Genomic DNA, 19,611 nt, shown 5'->3' on the forward strand with positions numbered 1-19,611 from the left:
AAGCCTCTAGAAGCACCAAGACTCAGTTTCTCAGACCTCATTGGATCATCGGCAGGGAAGGAAGAGAGCTATTCCCACCAGAGGCTCTATCCAGATCCATGATGCTTTAACTCACCTGGTGAACAGGTCTTGCCATCAGGCAGCAGGTTGATGCCTGTAGGGCAGGTACAGCTGAAGCCGTTTGGATTTGGGGACCGAAGACATAGGTGGCTGCAGCCGCCATTCTCCATAGCACATGGTGTGGACACTGGGTAGAGGGGCGTGGTCAGTGGGGAAAGCTAAGGCATAGGAAGGCCAAGGATAAGCCAATGCAGGCCAAGGACTGCTCACCTGGGGGCCGCCGGCGGTGGAAGACGTGGATGTCCATGAGGTTCTCCAGGTTCTCCTGCAGGGTCTCCCGGTCCAGGCCCGTCAGCCGGTCGGCACTCTGTATACTCTTGGTCTGCCAGTCAGTCCAATAGATGCGTTCTCCATAAAGGGTCAGCCCAAAAGGGTGGGGGAGCTGGCTTCCGATCAGCACCTGCCAGGGCCCCAGCACTTGTGTTATCCCCAGCAAGGTCTGACGGTACAGGGCAGTGGTCAAGAGGTCAGCATGGAGTCAGAATGCAGCTCTGCTGCCACCATCTACTGTGTGACCTCAAGTAAGAGCTAGTTATAAAATCTCTCTGAGCCTTGGTCTATCAATCTATGATATGATCATGCCTGGCTCCAAGGGTTGTGTGATAGTTGTACTGGAAGATGCTGGAAGTCATATCACTTACACAATCTTGAAGTATCTCTGCAAAAATTACTTATTAATTACAAAAGAAAGAATAGCAACTTTACAGTGGATACCACCTTAACCATGAAATCATAGTAAATATCACAATAATGGGACAAACCAACAACTATGCCCACTGATGAGACACATTGAGAACTCAGGACACTTCACTTAACGTAGTATTCCTGCTGCAAATGCATAATCTGAATCCGATCACAACGAAACATCAGACAAACCCAAACAGAGACATTCTACAAAATAACCAGCCTTTACTTTTTAAAAATGCAAAGGTCAAGACAGACATAGGAAGGCTAAGAAAGTGTTCCAGATTATAGATTAAAGAGACATGATTAGCTGGGCGCAGTGGCGTGTGCCTATAGTCCCAGCTACTTGGGAGGCTGAGGTGGGAGGATCACTTAGGCCCAGGAGTTTGAGACCAGCCTAGACAACATAATGAGACACCCTCTCAAAAAAAAAAAAAGAAGAGAGAGAGACATGATTACTAAACACAGTGGGTGATCCCAGACCAAAAGAGAAAGAAGAAGAAGAAGAAAAAAAGCTATAAAGGACATTATTGAGGCAATTAGTAGAGAAATTGAACATGAGCTGTGGATTTGACAGTAATATTGTATTAATGTTAAATTTCCTGATTTTGATAATTGTACTGTGGTAAAGACAATGTCCTTGTTCTTAGGAAATATGCATTGGCGTATTTTGAAGTGAAGGGCGGGATGTCTCCAATTTAATCTCAGATGGTTCAGAAAAATACTTGTGTGTGTGTGCATTTGTAGATATATAGAGAAAATGAGAATGGTAAGCAAATGTGGCAAAATGTGTTATTCTTTTTACTATTCTTGAAACTTTTGTGTAAGTTTGAAATTATACCAAAATAAACAATAACAAAAACAAAAAGAAAGAGAGAGCGAGTGAGATTGATCGTGGGCCCAGTGTGTAACTGGTGATTAATTAGCGTTACTTGTGCTGGTTGTTAGGAAAGTCTGTGTATTTATACCGCCAGCCCACAATCCACACAAGTCCCTAGCTTCATCATCAATCAGCAGCCCCTTCCCACCCCTGTCCTCAAGCTCTGGAGGGCAGCCATAGCCTCAGAGAAACAGTACGTGCCCCAGCTAGTCCCACACCTCTGGGTACCCCCAGCTCCTGTCAGCTGCCAGCCAGGGAGTTCTGTCCTGGAGGCTGTGGGAAGATGCCTTGGTGCCACCTTACCTTCCTCTTGCTCCCATCCAGTCCAGCAAATTCAATCGTCTTCATGCCAGCATCAGCCCAGTACAGCCGCTGGGACCCATAGTCAATGGCTAAGCCATTAGGCCAGGTCAGATTAGAAGAGATGATGACCCGGCGTTCCGAGGCATCCATGCCAGCTCGTTCAATCTTGGGGCTTGCACCCCAGTCAGTCCAATACATGTACCTGGGCAAAGGCAAGGGAGGTCTTACAAGCCTTCCAGTTAATATCCAGTGGGAACTCAGGGTACTGAGGGTTTCAGGGTTTCTGCCTGCATTAGCTGCCCCAGCCTCCTGCCTCAGTGCCTGGCCCAGCCCTGGGCTCAGAGCTGTCTGAGGCATTGTGTTTTTTATCACTACCGTAAGGTACCCCAGGGTCTTAATAAAGGCAGAGCCCATGTCTCAAAGAGTATGCAGCAAATAAGGCTTACATGAGAATAAAGAAAGAGGGGAGATGAGGATAAGGAATGAGAAATGTTTCCTTGACTGGATGGGTTAAATAGTTATGGTATATAAGTTTAACAAAACTCTATGGAACCACTAAGAAGAACAAGGTAGATCTATATACTCAAACGGAAAGATATACAAGATACATAGTCGAGCAAAAAATAAAATAAATCACAAAACAGCATACCATTTTTGAAAACCAAAACTACCACTACCAAAAACAAAAAATGTTTATATTATATGCACTTAGAAGAAAGTCTGGAAAAAAAATACCCTAAACTGTTAACAATAATAATTTCTGGAGAATGAGATTACAGAGAATTTTTGCTTTCTATAGAAGTAATTTTTTTTTTTTTTGAGACAGAGTCTTACTCTGTTGCCCGGGCTAGAGTGCCGTGGCGTCAGCCTAGCTCACAGCAACCTCAAACGCCTGGGCTCAAGCAATCCTACTGCCTCAGCCTCCCGCGTAGCTGGGACTACAGGCATGCGCCACCATGCCCAGCTATTTTCTATGTATATTTTTAGTTGTCCAGCTAATTTCTTTCTATTTTTAGTAGAGATGGGGTCTCGCTCTTGCTCAAGCTGGTCCCGAACTCCTGAGCTCAAACGATCCTCTCACCTCGGCCTCCCAGAGTGCTGGGATTACAGGCATGAGCCACTGCACCTGGCCAGTAATTTTTTTTTAACAATGAGTTACTTTTGTAAGCAAACCAAAAAGAAAAAAAGACAAAAAAAGAAAAAGTTTAAAAAGTTTCCTCATCCACAGAGGAGACAAGGTTGTCACTACCCTCTGTGGTTTCTACAGCTGCTCTTGCTTCTCTGGTGTGTCCATAAGATCTGGCCACTCTCCCTCATCTCCAGACTCCCCTGTGGGACTCAGGTCTAGGGGTGGATAAGCAGAGCTTGTTCAAAAGGGGCAGTGCTTACCCGCCCATGGGTTCTACCACGATGTCCCGAGGACGATCAAGGTTCTCCCAGATGAGTACTGTCCTCATGCTCCCATCAGTGTTGGCCACTTCGATCCGGTCTGTACCTACCAAGAAGTAAGGGACAAAGATACTAACTATAGTCTTGTTCATTCACCCTCTTACCTTTCATGGTTAGCACAGGGCTTGGTTATATGCTGGTAGAGCTCAAAGTAGATGCTCAATAACTATTTTGTGATAGATACACAATGGATATTTAGTGATGAACTGTGAGAAGAAATTCAAGGAAGTCATCAGTTCCATTTTTTGGAAGAGCGAGACTTCCCAAAACTAAGCAACTAACTCTATCCTATAGTTAAAGCAATGATTCTCAAACTTTAGTGTGCATAAATCAGGAGAGCTTGTTAAAATACAGATTCCTGAACTTAACTCCTAAAGATTCTGATATAGTAAGTCTAGGGTGGGGCCCAGGAATTTGTATTTCTAACAACTTCCCAGGTGACGCTGGTGCTGCTGGTCTAGGGACCACACTTTTGAGTAGCACCGGTTCCAGGCATTCCCCTTGCCTCCCACATTCACCTGGCTAATAAAAATGCCTGTGGTACCCAGCGATGGATGGAAAACCTCAGGGAATGGGTTCCTTAACTGAAATGCCTCAGAATATTCCCAAGCATCAGCTACAAAACAGAAGTAGCTGCCATGATGGGAACTTCTCACACGTGAGCTGCAGACATAAACTTTTCATTTCAGCTCTACAGCAGCCCCACCACTTCTGACCTATCAAGGACTTCGGGTCAGACAGAAGCAGTCCAGGAGGGACATTGGGCTCCTTCTACCTGAGATCAGGGCTTTAAATACGAGGAATGCTAGACAGGCAGGACATGGGTACATACCTGCATCTGTCCAGTATAGCTTGTTGGTGACCCAATCAATGGCCAGGCCTGCGGGACTCTCCAAACTGGTATCCACTACCACCTGAGCAAGAAACAAAGCTGTTTCACCAAATGTACTTCCACTCTAGCTCTGGAGCCCAAACCCCACCAATTCTCAAGGTTGGCAAACGTATGGGAAACCCTTACCCTGGAGAGGGCAGATTCCACCCCTCAATCTCTGCCCTCCCTGCGGGCATGGGCCCAATGCTGGGCCCTACCTCCTGTCCTGTTCCATCCCACTTGGCCCTGCTGATGGTATCAGTGCTGACATCTGTCCAATACACATGGTCATCCCGGGAGTCCCAGTCAAGGGCCACAGCACTGCGCACGTCAGCTAGTGGGATGACATCGTCGGACAGGTCCTCTGTGTCGAAGCTGATCCGACGGATGTCCATCCTTCGGGCAAAAAGCAGGAACTTGTCAAGACCTGATCAAAGGCCGAAAGGGGTCTTCTTTTAATGCTCTAAATCCAAGAACAGTGACAGACACAGACGCTCACCTGTGTGACATCTGGTTCAATCACACTTCCTGGGATCTGGTCCCCTTTGCCCCCTACTCTTTATACCGTAGGCTCACTTTGAACACTGGGCAGCCCGTGCTAGCAGAATCAGGTTTCAGAATCAAATGGAAATGTACTCTACCCAGGGCCCAGAAGTGCACGCTGTTTGTCTGTCAGCTTCATCTCAACTTTTCCCGATCTCTCCCAGTGTCCTGGCTAGCCCACTGCTGCCCCTCCACCCCTATTTCTCTGACGTCCAAGTCGGCGTCAGGGCTCTTGCTGCTCCCCTCTGCCACCTAGATCCCTTCCTCTATTCACCGAGTGCTTTCCTTGCCAGGCACTGAGCTTGGTGCTTTTCTCATCTCACACAAACCCTTTGCAGTACACGTTATTCTTATTCCCATTTTCTAGATGAGCGGTCCTGAGGCTAACAGAGATCCAGTAACTTGCCCAGGACGGCACAGCTACAATCATGAGAGCTGGGACTCAGGTCTGACTCCAGGAATGGAGCATTGGCCATTCCTCTACATAGCTTCTTCCCAGCCGGCTCTGCCCCATCCTCTGCCCCTCCTTGGGTCTGTCTGAATACTTTCCCGGCATACATTTCTACCCAGAAAGGCACTTCCTGCCTAACGTTACCAACTGTCTTCTTCCAAACTCTGGGAAACCCTTAAGGGGAAGCTCATGGGGAAACTTCTTGCATCTCACAAAGACAATAGGGGAAGGGCTGGACACAAAAGTTATGCAAGGGAAAAACCCAGAGCTTGAAATTAGGTTCTCAATGTGTGTATGAATAAAACCTCTGAATGATTTCCTTCATCGCACTCTCTAGAAAGGACCTAGATCCCTAGAGAATTTTATTTTAACCAGATTTCAGAGGGTCAGTGGAGTACACAGCACTAATTGAGAACAGCTGCTGATGTGCAAGGAATTATCCCAGGCCCCTTGCGGGTCGTGCCATATGCCTGGATCCCTCCTCTCTGGACTACTCTTAGAAAAAGTCACCCATGGCGCTGAGCTATCCAGAGCTACCCTCTCAAGGCAATAACCCTGCATGAGCTCAAAGGAAGCCAAAGCAGTAGTTCAGGGAGAGACCAGGTAACTCTATTATCTTTTACTTGCCTGACACACATTTAGCCAGGACCTACATACACAGAGCATCATCCAAGATTCTAATTTTGGTTCCCTGGTTTAAGGGCTGAAACAAAGTCTTCAACAGGGCAAGCCTAAAGGTAAAGAGGTAGGAGATCACTCCCCTGCTTTCTAGAAGAGCCTGAAACCCTCCTGCTGCCTATAGAGAAGCATCCTACCTGGTGAAATGATACACAAGCCTGGTTGCAGGTGTTCACACTCAACTAGGTGGTGTCACTGAACCTACAGCAATTACGGCTAGGTCTTCAGTCATCAGCTTTGATATAGGATCCCTCAAGCATCTTAAGTTTTTCCTCTCTAGGAGCTACCTGAGGAGTCTGGCTCTTCCCCACGACAGGCAATCTCTCCAACTCCGACCCCTTATTCCTCCCACCCATCCTCTCAAGGCACTGCCATCGAGGCTGCTGTCCCAGACCCACTTACTCTGGGCACAGGCGTGGCTGTTGATCTTGCGGAAGCCAGTGGGGCAGGCACAGGTGTAGTTCTGGCCACTGGGTAGACACAGGTGGGTGCAGCCTCCATTGTTGTCCCCACAGCGGTTCTTCCCTGCTCAAAGAGCCCAGAGCAGGGGGATCAGGTAAGATCAAAGATTTGTACAGGTGACCCCAAGACTAGGGAGTAGGGGTTCAACTAGGGTGTGAGCTCCCTAAAGGGAGGAACTAAGTCTTACTATTTTTTACATCTGCCCAAGCTGCTGGCACATAAGAGATGCCCAGTAAATGTTTTCATGAATTAGATGGGAACAGTGAAGCAGAGTCTTTCTTGAGTCTTGATGGTGTACAACCCTGAATGTCCAGCAGAGGGAGGAATTAGCCCACATCTGTGCCAGCCTGGATTTTCCCCACTAGAAGAAACTGCAACTATGACAAGCGCAAGGAAGGTTCTCAGAGGCACCAGAGGGTACCTCAATCCTGAGGCTACTGGGCTCAGCTAGTAGGCAGTTTTTTACCTGCAGGTTGGCGCTGGGGGTGCAAGGTGTGGATGTCCATGGGGAAGTGGAGTTTGTTACGAATAATTTCCTGGTTCTTCCCAGTAAATTTGTTAGCACTATTGATGCTCTTGGTGTGCCAGTCTGTCCAGTACAGGCTGTCTTCAAACACTGTGATGGCGAAGGGATGGGGGAGGCCTGGGGAAAGTCCAGCAAAACCTCAGTCCAGACATGGTCTGCCATGGCCCCTGGGCCCAGGCCTGGCAACTGCACAAATCCCACCCTCTGCCAAGGCTCCTGGGGATGGAGATGGGAGATGGAGGATGAGAGATGAAGGAGAGTGAAGGAAGGGCCTCACCTTGGCTAATGACAGCCTTACGGTGACTCCCATCCAGATTGGCCCTCTCGATGACATGGTGCTTAGCATCTACCCAGTACATACGGCGCCCAGCATAGTCGATGGTGAGGCCGTTGGGCCAGAAGAGATGGGTATCGGCAATGATGCGGCGGCCAGAGCCATCCATGCTGGAGGCCTCAATGCGGGGAGTGTTGCCCCAGTCTGTCCAGTAAATGGTCCTAGGAGAGAAAAGGAAATTGAGAGGTGGACAACAGAGGACAGGCTGGTAACCAGGATAATAATCAGGTAGGGGGCTTTTATCCATTTAACCCAGGGGACTCCAACTGTTTGGTCCTCAGAATGTTTTTAAATGTTTGAATTTAAATGTCTTTAGATGGGGCATTAATTCATTTAACAATTATTTTTTTTGAGTACCTGCTATGGGCAGGGCACACCATCTCAGGCATTGGAAATGCAGCAGTGAACAAAACAGACAAAGGTCCCAACCCCCGTGGAATTGGCCATATATTGTAATACTAATTAGGACAGGTACTTCCTTCTTTTTCACAATCTCTTCCGCTGCCTTTTGTATTTTATACACACACATGCACACACAGTGTTTCTAAAACAGCTGACACAACTGCAGGGTCTTAAGAGACACCCTCTCAATTGACTGCATTAAATTTTTAAAAGCCAGAGGCTAAGAACTCCAATTTCAGGAGAGTTTTTCTTGAGTTCACGAGACTTCTCTATTAATTTCAATAAAAAGTCAACAAAATTATTATTAACCATTATAATTATTAACAATTAACTAATAATTATTATTAATTAGCTCAACCCCATGAGCTAATAAAAATACTACACATCTACAACTTATCTAATGTGTATTATATGCCACTTAAAATGCATCGTCTCATTTACTCTTCATACAACTATGAGGTAGGCTATGTTTTTTTAAATCACCGATTTAGAAGTGAGTAAATGAGGCAGAGAGAGATTAACCAACCAGCCCAAGGCCACACAGGCAGTTACTGCAGAGACAGGACTTAGACCCAGGTGTGTCTGGGTACACAGCCCATGTTGTTAACACCACACTCTGAGGATGGCCCTCCATAAAGTCTGGCCCAGATGGCCTGGGAACTGTCCCTAGAGGGATTCGGGAGCTTGAGACACAACTTACCCTTCCATGGGGTGCAAGGCAATGGCCCGGGGCTTCTCGAGGTTCTGCCACAACAGCACCTTCCGGTGGGCCCCATCCAGATTGGCCACTTCAATCCTTGATGTCCCTGAGTCGGTCCAGTAGAGTTTGTCATGGACCCAATCCACAGCCAGGCCCCCTGGCGAGAAGAGACAATGGAAAAGTGTCAGGGATTCAGGCCAGGCTCCTCTGCACCATGGTCACAAGAGCAAACTCTTGCCTGACGCGGTGTCTTGGGGCAGGCACTGTTGTAACCGTTCTACATACACTAACTCATTTAATCATCACAACTCTGTGAGCTAGCTTCTATAATCCCCATGAAGATGAGGAAATTGAGGCACAGAAAAGTCAAGTAACTGTCCACGGACCTGCATTTCCTCCTCACAGCCAACCATACCCCCGCTGCCTGAATTCTGGCTCCCTGACCCACACCCAGGGTCCTCCAGTGCACTGACTCAGGGGTTTGTAAATTGTCCCGTAGGGTTTTGCAGAGGCATTTCAGAAGTTCCATAAGCATCTGAGTCAAATGTACTTGATATCATATTCTGACCCACTTCGCCAGCCTGTAGAATAGCCTGATATCACCAAGTGAGGCGCTGCTGTTTTTTAAATCTATAAAACATTTGGATATCCTTTATCTGAATCAATCAGAACATTCTTAATAGTGAGCAAACAAAACTCAGAAATACACTGGACGCTAAAGCTGATAGAGAACTCTGTCATCCATAAATCTGACTCCAATTATAACATTCATCAGAATGGCCTCATTATTCTCACTGAGTTTAATCATGAGCAAATGTTATATTTAAACTTATAAAGTTAATATATACTAATATCCATGTAAGATTCCACTGGAAGAAGATGTCCTGCTGCCCAAGGTTTGCAAACCACTAGGCTGTTCTTTCCACTGTTGCTTTGCACACAGTGTGGCCCTGCCCTTACCCACGGGGCCTGGTTCCCTACCTGGGCTCTCTAGCCCAGTAGACACGACCTCCTCCACGTTGCTGCCATTGAGGTTGGCACGGAGGATCCGGTCCAGGGTGACATCTGACCAGAAGACAAGCTCGCGCCGGTGATGGAAATCGAGGGCGATGGCGTTCTCCAGGTTGTTGAGCAGCAGCGTGTACTCAGAGCGGTGCGGCAGCACCTGCCGGATGTCGATGCGATTGGCGAACAGTAGCACAGGCTCTGGCCCTGGGACATGGCATAGAAATGGGGCCGCAACTGGGCTTCAGAGCTGCCCCTGGTATCCATTACCATGCACCCCCAGGTCCTCAGCTGACAGACAGAGCCCTTTGTCCACTAGGGCATGCCCCAAGCTGTTGGCATCAGTATTAGAAGAGGGCGACCTCCAAACTATACTCCCCACCCCATCTGGGTTTTTTTGGGAGGGCCCAGAATGCAACTAGCATTTTACTGTGATGAAAATCTCTCTACCTCTCAGGAAGTTCCTGGGCACCAGAGCACCTGGCCTTTCTCCACGCTCAGCCCTCTGCTCACCCAGCCAAATCCCAACATCCCTTACCCAGAGCCTTGCAGCTGCGCCGGTCGGGCCGTAGCTCATAGCCTGTCTCACACCAGCATTGGAAAGCCCCTTCGCTGTTGGTGCAGCCCTGGCTGCAATACCCCTCCTCGGCACATTCATTCACATCTGTGAACACCGGGCAAGTCAGGAGATCTCCCTTCTGCCATCCTCCCACCCCCAACTCGCAGGCTGACTAGCTGCTTTTCTGCCCACATTCTCATCTACTCTCCAGACCTAGTGGGGCAGGCTGTGTAACAAGTAGTTAAGGGCTTTGAGGTCATGCAGACCTGGCCTGGGATCCCAACTCTGCTATTCACCAGCTATGTGGTCATCGGTAAGTTACTTAACCTCTCTGAGCTTCAGTTTTCCCATCTATGAAATGGAAGGGATGATTCCTATTCCTAGGATTATTGTGATGACAAAATGAAGTCATGTCCTTCAAGTGCCTGACCCACAGGAAATACAGCTGCCTGTCTGCTGCCCCTCCCCAGTGCCCTGACTCTGCCGCAAAGCAGGCCGCAGCTCACCCTGGCATGTGCGCCCATCCTCTGTGAGCCGGTAGCCTGTGTGGCAGGTACACTGTACTGCCCCCCGCACCATCTGGCACTTCTGGGCACAGCCACCGTTGTTAACATTGCAGTTCTCCTCACCCGTCCGGGGCCCTGTGCCAGCCAAGCCAGAGTTGGGAGTTGAGCCCAGAATCCTCCCCCAGACAGCCAACTTGGCATTCCACCTGGACCACGAAGAACAGCTCCCAAAGCTGCAAGAGTCCCAAGGGAGGATTCCCTTTGAACCCTATGGGTGGGGTCTGGCCACAAACCATGGGCCAGGTCCGCCCACTGGGGACACTCACGGCAGTTCTGCTGTGGGCTTTCGTCGCTGTTGTCACCACAGTCATTGACCCCATTGCACAGCTTTCTCTGCCCAATGCAGCGCCCGTTCCAACACAGGAACTGGTCGGAGGCACACTGGGGGCTTCCTAGAGAGAGACGGCAGGAGAGAGAGAGGAGAGTCAGCTGATAGTGGGGAAGGGCTTGGGTCAACAAAAAGCTACAAAAAGATGGGAGCCTGTCATTTTCTAAGACAAGCTGGAGACAGATGAGACTCAAGGTGGGAGGGTTGGGGTCCAAGGCAGGAAACAGCTCAGACAGAGCTGGCTGGATGTCTGCATTCGTTTTCCCCCCAGGACACCACAGTGGGATGGTAAGGGCCATGGGGCAGGATACGAAAGTGTATCCAGACGCCCAGTACCGGGTGCGGCCAGGGGAGTGGGCATGGGGGCTGCCAGCTAGAGAAGGGCACTGGCTGTGTGATAGGGCATGAGCGGCGATCGAAACTCACAGCCCTGATATCGCATTTAAGGCCGTAAGGCTGTAGGTCAACATGCACCTGGATTTAACACTGGTAACTGGGAAGGGCAGGAAAAATCCAGGCCGTGGGAAAGATCCAAATAAAGCATCACCTTGACCCAGATGGAAAGGCAGTGGTAATACTCTCTTTCCACCCTTGTCCCCTACCCCAGCTATAGGCAGAGAGGCCTGGGGTACCCCCGGGAGACTCCACCTGTGTTCTCACAGTTTTCTTCATCGCTGTTGTCTGCACAGTCGTCCTCCCCATCACAGCGCCAAGACAGGCGGACGCAGCGGCCTGACCGACAGCGGAACTGTTCCGCCGTACACATTGAGGTGGCTGGGCAAAGCAAAGGCCTGATGAAAGGCTGGCCCCATTTCAGCCTGAAACTACTCTGCCACCCAAAGCTGCACTTTGTGTCAGCGCCCATGACACTCTTCTTGACACCAGAGTCAAGCCTGCTCTCTACAGCAACTTTGTGTGAATCAGAAAAAGGTGCCCTTTCCTCTATACGTTTTACTGCCACCTGCTGAAAAACTGCTATGATGAATATGTAAATGTGATGCCTATCGTGACTGGCATCCCTTTAGACACACTGCCTCTGTACAGTGCACAACCTACACAACTGTACATGGTGATCCTGTCCAATATGTCTTCAAGCTTTATTGGTAATGCTCGCTCTGGCTCTACAACCCCTCCCCCTAGTCCCAGCCCAGCCTTTGGTGCCATCCCTCTACTCACTGCAGTTGCGCTCATCTGACTGATCATCACAGTCTGCGTCGCCATCACAGCGCCAGCCTGCGTTGATACACAGGCCACTGTCACACATGAATTCCCCAGAGCGGCACGGCTGGTGGGAAGCTGAGGAAACATAAGACTTCTGTCTCTAGCCAGTCTGTGTACACAGTGTCCCCTGGCAGCCCCAGCTCCCCAGCTTCTCCATCTCTGCCCAAGAGGGACCGGAGAATCCAGAAACTCCTCCCTTGAGCTCCTGTCCCAGCTGGCACCTGTGCCTTGCCACCTGAGAGTTCTTCCCCTCCTCCCCGCTGGCCAGAGCACTCACAGCAGTCAGACTCGTCCGACCAGTCTCCGCAGTCATCATCACCATCGCAGTGGTAGATATCAAGGATGCAGCGGCCATAGGCACACTGGAACTCCTCCAGGTTGCAGGGGGGCGCTGGCACTGCTGAGGCTGGAGGGAAGGAAGAGGTGGGGAGGGGCAAGCACTCAGGCCTGGAACCTCTGTCAAGTGACACGTAACCGGGTTTCACTTGGGACGGCCCTTACAGACTCCCATATTCAGGTGGACCAAAGGGAGCCCTGCCTTCCCACTTGGGGAACCCACTCCCGTCCTAGCTCAGCCTACGAGGAGCTGCTTCTTAAGCACCCACTGTCCTTGGCCACTGTACATGCACCCCTCAGCCTCTCCCTTAGCCCAGCCCAAGAGCCAGAGGCCTGGGGCCACTCACGACAGCTCTCCTCGTCAGAGCCGTCTTTGCAGTCGGTGTCGCCATCGCAGTACCAGTGCTCGGCAATGCAGCTTCCATCACTGCAGCGGAACTCCTTATCAGAGCACTTGCGCATGTCTGGGGGGATGAACGGGACAGCAATCCTGGGGGAGCCCCACAGGCAACCCTCTTACCCACCTCCCTGACTCCCAGCCTCACTGGCCCTGGCGGGGTCTGACTCAGCTCCTCAAAGACCCCCCAGATTTGGTGCCGACTCTCCAGGGAAAGCCGAGGCCCTGGAGAGATTGCGCCTCAGGGTCCCGGTCTACAGTTCTGGGGGGCCTGAACTGCTCTGCCCCTCCTGCCTTCCTCCAGCTGCCCCAGACACCTGAGGCAGTTCAAGGTTTGGCAACGCTAGGGCCACTGCTGCTATTTCCTCCCACGGCCAGGCTGCCCACTGGCCACCCTGCCTCCCCACCGAGCGCTACCCACCACACTGCTCATCGCTGTTGTCACCGCAGTCATTGTCACCATCACAGTGCCACAGGCTCCGGATGCAGTAGCCATTCTGGCAGGGGAACTCGTCCTCCTCACACTCCCGGGGGGCTGTGGGCACAGAGCAGTCAGGCTGCTGCAGGCCGTGGGGTCCGGTGCCTGGAAGCCCGACATAAAGCCAAGTAGCTCCAATGCTGCCCCAAGGGCTCCAAAGGAGGTGGCCGCCTCTTGCAGGCTTATGTGACCGAGGGTGGAAGTGAAAGGACAGGACAAAGAGCTGAAAACCCAAGGATTCATGTGGGCCCGGGGCATCACTTTCTCATTGAGAATCCTTTCCCAACAGAGCCTGATGGAGTCCACCTGGCCCCTGCCAACACTCACGACAGTCCTGCTCATCGGAGTCATCCTCACAGTCGTTGTCCCCGTCGCACACCCAGGAACGGCGGATGCACTTGCCATTGTCACAGTGAAAGTCAAGAGGGGAACAGGTGGGCAGCACTGAGTCCCAGGAAAAGAAGAGAAAACTGAATCAACCTGGTACACTTACTCAGGCAGGCTTAACTGGCCAGAAATCCTTTTGCAACATCTCCTGTTCCAAATCCACCTGTGTATCTTACAGTCCTTCCTCACAGACGCCTAGGCCTGCCCCCAGCTGATGGAGAAGCTAAGCAGAAACTGCAGCCAAGAAGAGAGTATCAGAAGGGAATCGTGGTAAGGGACTCACAGGGCAGGGTTGGGTTGGCAGGGCTGGGTTGGATTCACAGAACAACCCAAAGAACTCAAAGCCACTAAGAAAGCGTAAGGAAAATACAGGCTAGAGAAAGAAGTGCTTTTCTCTCTCCTTTCCTCTTGTTAAAATGATGATTGACGCACCTGGGTTCAATTTCCGATTCTAGAAGTCATTACTTATCACACTGAGCAAGTCATTTACCCTCTCTGTACAATGTGGGTAATTATACTAGGCTCATAGGAGATAACACATAGGAAAATGCTACATGAAAGTGAAGCATTTATCATTAACACAATTAGCTGAACTGGTTAGGCTGAATGAGGTCCAGGTTGTAGCTTCGTTCTCATTAGACTAATTAGCCACCCTCAGACACAGATGCTGCAGGTAGGTCAGAGATTGCACCCCTAAACCCAGACAACTGGCTTCACAGGGATAGTTCTATATATCAAACACAGGTCACCCCGGCTTATTGTTCAAATGTTGCTGTGCAGCGGAGAAAGGGAGATTTAAAGAGAATAGAAGATTTCTTACAAAGTTTATGTTATTTAAAAAGGTGTGATTATACAAAATACCAAAATAAGAAACATGGAAGCAATCTACATCTCTGTACAGTATATAAATTTAAAAATGCACAAATATGCAGTACACATACACAAACAGATATTCACCTAAATTCAGAGCCATCTATTTAAAGAGACCACCTGTTGTTTTAAGAGTGTTTTCTTTTATACTTGTTTCCAAGTTTGTTTTATTGAACATACATGCATGAACCAACCGAAAGAAATATGGGAGGGTTGGAACCATATATATTGTGAAGAAACTACCCGTTTGTCAATATCCAGCACCCTTGCAAGAGTCCAGCTCTCTGAGTCTGACCAGGAGATGCACAGAACACCCCACCAGCCTTGCCTTTGCCTCCACCTCCAGGCCCCTCTTCCACCACCTCCCCCTTTTCCCCGGGGAGGTACTTACTACATCCGTCCTCATCGCTGTGGTCCCCGCAGTCATTGTCTCCGTCACACTGCCACTGGGCAGGGATGCAGGTACACTCGCCGAGGGCACTCACTGCACACGTGAAGTGGCTCCGACCACAAGCACACTCGGGGCTGCTGGCCAGGCCTGGGCAGAGGCAAAAGGAACCATTGAGGGCCCAGGTCCCACTCAACCAAAGCCCATTCGGAGGGTAAGGCAGAAGAGCCTAGTCCAAGGGACTGTCACTTAGGGAGCCACAGTGACAGTGCAAGGAAGATGAGGATGATGTAACCGTGCCTCCCCTCTTCCTCCAGGGCATAAATGGTCCAGAAGATAGCCTCTGACATTGAGCTCACCGACAGTCCAGGTGACCCCCTCAGTGACAGGGCCTTTTTGTACAGCACCTCCAAAGGCCCAGAGACAAACGATGCCACGTAGAGGGTAGGTGCTCTTAGAGAAGGGGAGCAGGGGACAGAAGAGATGATGCTGAGAGGGCTTCATATCCTTTTCTCCAAAAATAGGTTGAGATACGGATGTTTTTCCTTCTGTCTTATACCAGACCCTGGGATGCTGGCCAGGGAGAGCAGGAAATAATAGTGGAATTAAAATGCTGGCACCTCTTTAGGATAAGGAAACCATACAGGGCAGCAGGAAGCAGCATGGGCTGTCATGAGTCCTCCAGTCAGATGTTACTTTTGGGGAGGGTGACCAGGAGGAGTGGGACCGGAAGGGCCGGGGACAAGGCCACCTCAGGGCAGAGTAACTGAGACCAGTTAGGCCCTTCCTGTCTGTGGCACAGGCCGCAGCCCTGAGGAAGGCTGGCAGATGCAGCCCCTCCCCCAGCTTCGGCAGCATGCAGCTGGGCTGCTCTATTGAGCATTGAGCTATCTGCCTGGCCAAGTCCCATGACCGGCTGCTGTGCCCCCTCCCCAGAGTGCCCAGCAGGATGCCCTGGGATGGCGTGTGAATGGCTCAGTGCCCCGCTCCAGCCTCAGCTGGAACAAAGGGTTCTGCCAGGGTCACTCTCCCCCTTCCCAGCATTCATCCAGCCCGCTGGGCCGGGCTGCTCTGCTCGCAGCTGGGGAAGGAGGGGGCCACCGCTTATTGCTCATCTCTCTCCCTTGCTTTCTTCTCCTCTTCCTCCCCTCAGCCATGCCCTGCTGTCAGGCTGGGCTGGAACAGGGAAGGAGCCGCCTCTCTTCCTTTCTATTTACCTGGCCCAGTTTCTCTCTCCTGGCTCATCTACCTGGTGTATATCCTTGCCTCACATTACAATTACTTGGCCTGGCCTAGGGCCTGGAATGAAAAGGTGTGCTGCTATGCCCTCCAAAAGCAAGGACAGAGCTCTAGACCCCTCCTCTCCACTCCAACCCCAAGAGTAAGTATGAGCACAAGGCAGAGCTTCCTAACTGCAATGGATGGAGAGAGGGATGGCCTTTGGGATCTCTGGACCCCTGAAGCTACAGTGTAAAATGGACATTTCTGGGGTGAGAAACCATGGCTTTCACCAGATCCCCAACTGAGGCCTCCCCTGCCACCTCCACATGTTACAGGACTCAGCTGCCCTAGAAAAGATGCAGGATTTCCAGCCCAGACCCAAGGAGTGTCTGTTTGGGAGGTGCAGCATCTCTACACCACACAGGAAAGCCTCACTCCAAGCCCTGTGCTCCTGTCTCTCCAGGTCTCTCTGCAAATGCAGGGCAGAGGATTCTTCCCCAGGAAGCACTGAAGACCCAGCTACCACCCCTGCCCCAGCCCCCGCCCCAGCCTGCCAGCCTGTTTTGAGCTCTGAGAAGGGAAAAGGGCTTTTCGCACTTAGATCTTAGACAACAGAGCCTGAGGAACTTCTGTAGTAGGACAGGCTCATCATAGCTACAGGCACCCCTTTGGGGAACTCTGGCTGGATTAAACACCAAAGATGTTTACTCACACTCCATGTGCTGGGCCTCCCCAGCACACAGATCCCCCGTCATGGGGAGTCACAGTGAAGCTAAACCAGTGGGTCTCAACTGGGGATAGTCTGCCCCCCCCCGGGGACATTTGTCCACAGACAATTTTGGTGGTCATGATTGGCAGTACAAGTGGCATCTAGTGAGTAGAAGCCAGGGATGCTGCTAAACATGCCACAATGCACAGACAGGCCCCCACAACAAAGAATTATCTGGCTCAAAATGTCAATAGAAGTTGAGAAGTACTTCTAGCCACGCACTGCAGGGAGCGGGGATGCACCAGAGAGGAATTCAGGATAAAAGCAGTGACAAGAAGGGGGCATCGGAGGGAGCAGGCAGAGGAAAAAGCATTGGACTTGGAGCAGACAGATCTGGGTTCCACTGGCCAGCTGCCGTCTGACCATGTGCAAGTCACTTAGCTCCCTGAACCTCAGTTTCCTCATTTGTAAAAAAAAGCCACAAGGATTGGATGAGAAAATAAAGGTGGAAGAAACTAGGCTCATGCCTTGGCACCAAAGATGTTCAATAATGGAGGCTGGGGTGTGAAAGTGCAGGGATGTGGGGGTTAAATTTTTCCAAAAAGCCTTGATTTTAAGAATCTGAGTACCAGAATGGGGAAAGCAAGGACAGCAGTGTCCGGTGCTGCGTGCAAGTGAAAAGGAGTACCGAAGGGGAAGAGCCTTCAGTCCCGTTTTGTTTTCTTAGGGCCCCTCCCCCACCTTTGGCCGAGTGATAACAGAAGCCCTGATTTCCCTGTGCGGACTTCAGGAACAAAGCATTCCATCCGGTGGGCATCAGGTTAGTTGCAGGCAGCTGCAGAGTCACAACTTCCTGCACGTCAAACCAACATCTCCAAGCCAGCACGGCCACTGCCCTGCCACACCGAAGGTCAGGCAGCCACCGGTCAGGCAAACCCTTGACTTGGGCATTCATACAGTAAACAGACACATTATACTCCAAAAAGCAAACTCTTCTGGACAACTGCTGCCCCTCTGGGGTCCCCAGAGGTGGAATTGTGCCTTTTCACTCAAGTCCTGGCTGTCATTATAAAAGCAGCTTTTAACCCTTTTTAAGTAAAAGAATGGTGAGTGAAGAAGGGAAACAAATGACTGTGGGTGGCAAAACGAAGCCTTGGTTTTAAGAAGTGTTGAATTAGAACATTCAGCTACTGGCCTTGAAAGCTGTTTGTCAGCCACATGACAAGCTCCCTTGGCCTCCAGGGGCTTGGGCTCTAGCAGTCCCATTATTGCAATTCAATAAGGAAAAAGTCTCTCCCCAAGGTTCCACTATCTTTGGTCATAACAGCATCCAGGTTTTGGGACACATGTTAATGTGCTCATGGGACCTTCCTGAGAGGTTAACCAAAATATCACCGCTTATATCTCATTTTCCCTGCTCCAGCCACCTTACCAATTTCTCACTGCTTTCTTTTGAAGAAGGGAAACATCCATCTGGTATACCAGACACACTAACATAGAAGCAGCAGACAGCATAGATTCTGGCATCAGAGAGACTAAATCTTGGTTCTACCACTAATTCTACAAATTTGAGCAAGTTAGGTAATGCTTCCAAGCCTCAGTTTCCTCATCCACAAAACGGGAATATTAATATCTCTAACTCAAAGCGCTTTGTAAAGACTAAATTAGGCTGGGCACAGTGGCTCACACCTGTAATCCGTCCACTTTGGGAGGCTGAAGTGGGAGGAATGCTTGAGGCCAGGAGTTCGAGACCAGCCTGGACAACATAGCAAGACCCCACCTCTACAAAAAATAGAAAAAAATAGCCAGGATCGTAGTGAGTGTCTGTAGTCCTAGCCTTCCAGGAGGATTGCTTGAGCCCAGGATTCAGGGTTACAGTAAGCTCTGATCACACTGCTGTACTTCAGCCTAGGTGACAGAGTGAGACCCTGTCTCTGAAAAAAAAAAAAAAAACCAAAAAAAAAAAAAAAAGGTTAAATAATCCACGTAAAGTGCTTAGCAGAGGGCTGGCACACAGCAAAAGCTTCATAATAATACAGCCATCATTTATCGAGTACTTACCAGGTGTCCTCCAAGTACTTTCCTAAGTGCTTTTCATGTGCTACATCACTAAATGCTCTCAACCCCTGAAGGTGGCACTGTTATTATCACCACTTTACAGCTGAGAACAATGAGACACAGAAAGGTTAAGTCTGTAGATAGATCACACAAGTACTAAGGGCTGGGGCCAGCATTCATACCCAGGCAGGTGATTATACTGCTTCCCAATAAATGGCATTAATATTGTGAGAATCTCCAAAACCCCAAGGTCAGAAAGGGAAATTTATAACTTCTAGGGCCTTGAGTTTTATGCATTCTCCATTAGCAAATATGCAGTGAGTCTGTGACCTCTCCTTCTGGTAACTGCTACAGTAAAGACCAATTTCCCTTGCTCTAAGGTAAAGTGGTAAAGCCGGGAAAGTCTGAAGTCCCAGTGCCTCAGTATTATGTTGGTCCAGGAAGGAACAGGGTTACTGATAACAACTAATTATACTTAGCAGTTTTTCTTTAGTTTGCCAGCTACTTTTGCATATGCGCTTGCATTCTCATTTAATCATTACAATAGTGCTCAGCAGTTACTATAGTGCCCATTTAACAGGTAAAGTCACCTGCTTTGACTAAGGTCATGAGGTAAATAGAAGAGCCAGGATGGTAGCCCAATTCTGACTCTCAGACCTTTATTCTTCTCTTTCTGTGATCTCAA

At 49.8% G+C, this 19,611-nt stretch overlaps 1 protein-coding gene across 1 annotated transcript in view; it reads right to left on the reverse strand.

The window, feature by feature from the left end:
• Positions 1-19,611, reverse strand: part of LRP4 (low density lipoprotein receptor-related protein 4) — a 45,512-nt gene that overhangs the window by 15,884 nt on the left and 10,017 nt on the right. Inside the window, 21 exon segments of the mRNA XM_012645101.1 lie at positions 116-247; positions 331-520; positions 1,988-2,189; positions 3,377-3,482; positions 4,269-4,350; positions 4,526-4,734; positions 6,382-6,504; positions 6,908-7,084; positions 7,245-7,462; positions 8,404-8,560; positions 9,385-9,615; positions 9,947-10,072; positions 10,474-10,608; positions 10,800-10,925; positions 11,510-11,635; positions 12,038-12,157; positions 12,360-12,488; positions 12,766-12,882; positions 13,237-13,350; positions 13,621-13,737; positions 14,942-15,088. Coding sequence (XP_012500555.1) covers positions 116-247; positions 331-520; positions 1,988-2,189; positions 3,377-3,482; positions 4,269-4,350; positions 4,526-4,734; positions 6,382-6,504; positions 6,908-7,084; positions 7,245-7,462; positions 8,404-8,560; positions 9,385-9,615; positions 9,947-10,072; positions 10,474-10,608; positions 10,800-10,925; positions 11,510-11,635; positions 12,038-12,157; positions 12,360-12,488; positions 12,766-12,882; positions 13,237-13,350; positions 13,621-13,737; positions 14,942-15,088 — 3,084 coding nt within the window.

The sequence above is a fragment of the Propithecus coquereli genome, unplaced genomic scaffold (assembly GCF_000956105.1).
Source record: "Propithecus coquereli isolate 6110/MARCELLA unplaced genomic scaffold, Pcoq_1.0 Scaffold227, whole genome shotgun sequence".
Classification (NCBI taxonomy): Eukaryota; Metazoa; Chordata; class Mammalia; order Primates; family Indriidae; genus Propithecus; species Propithecus coquereli.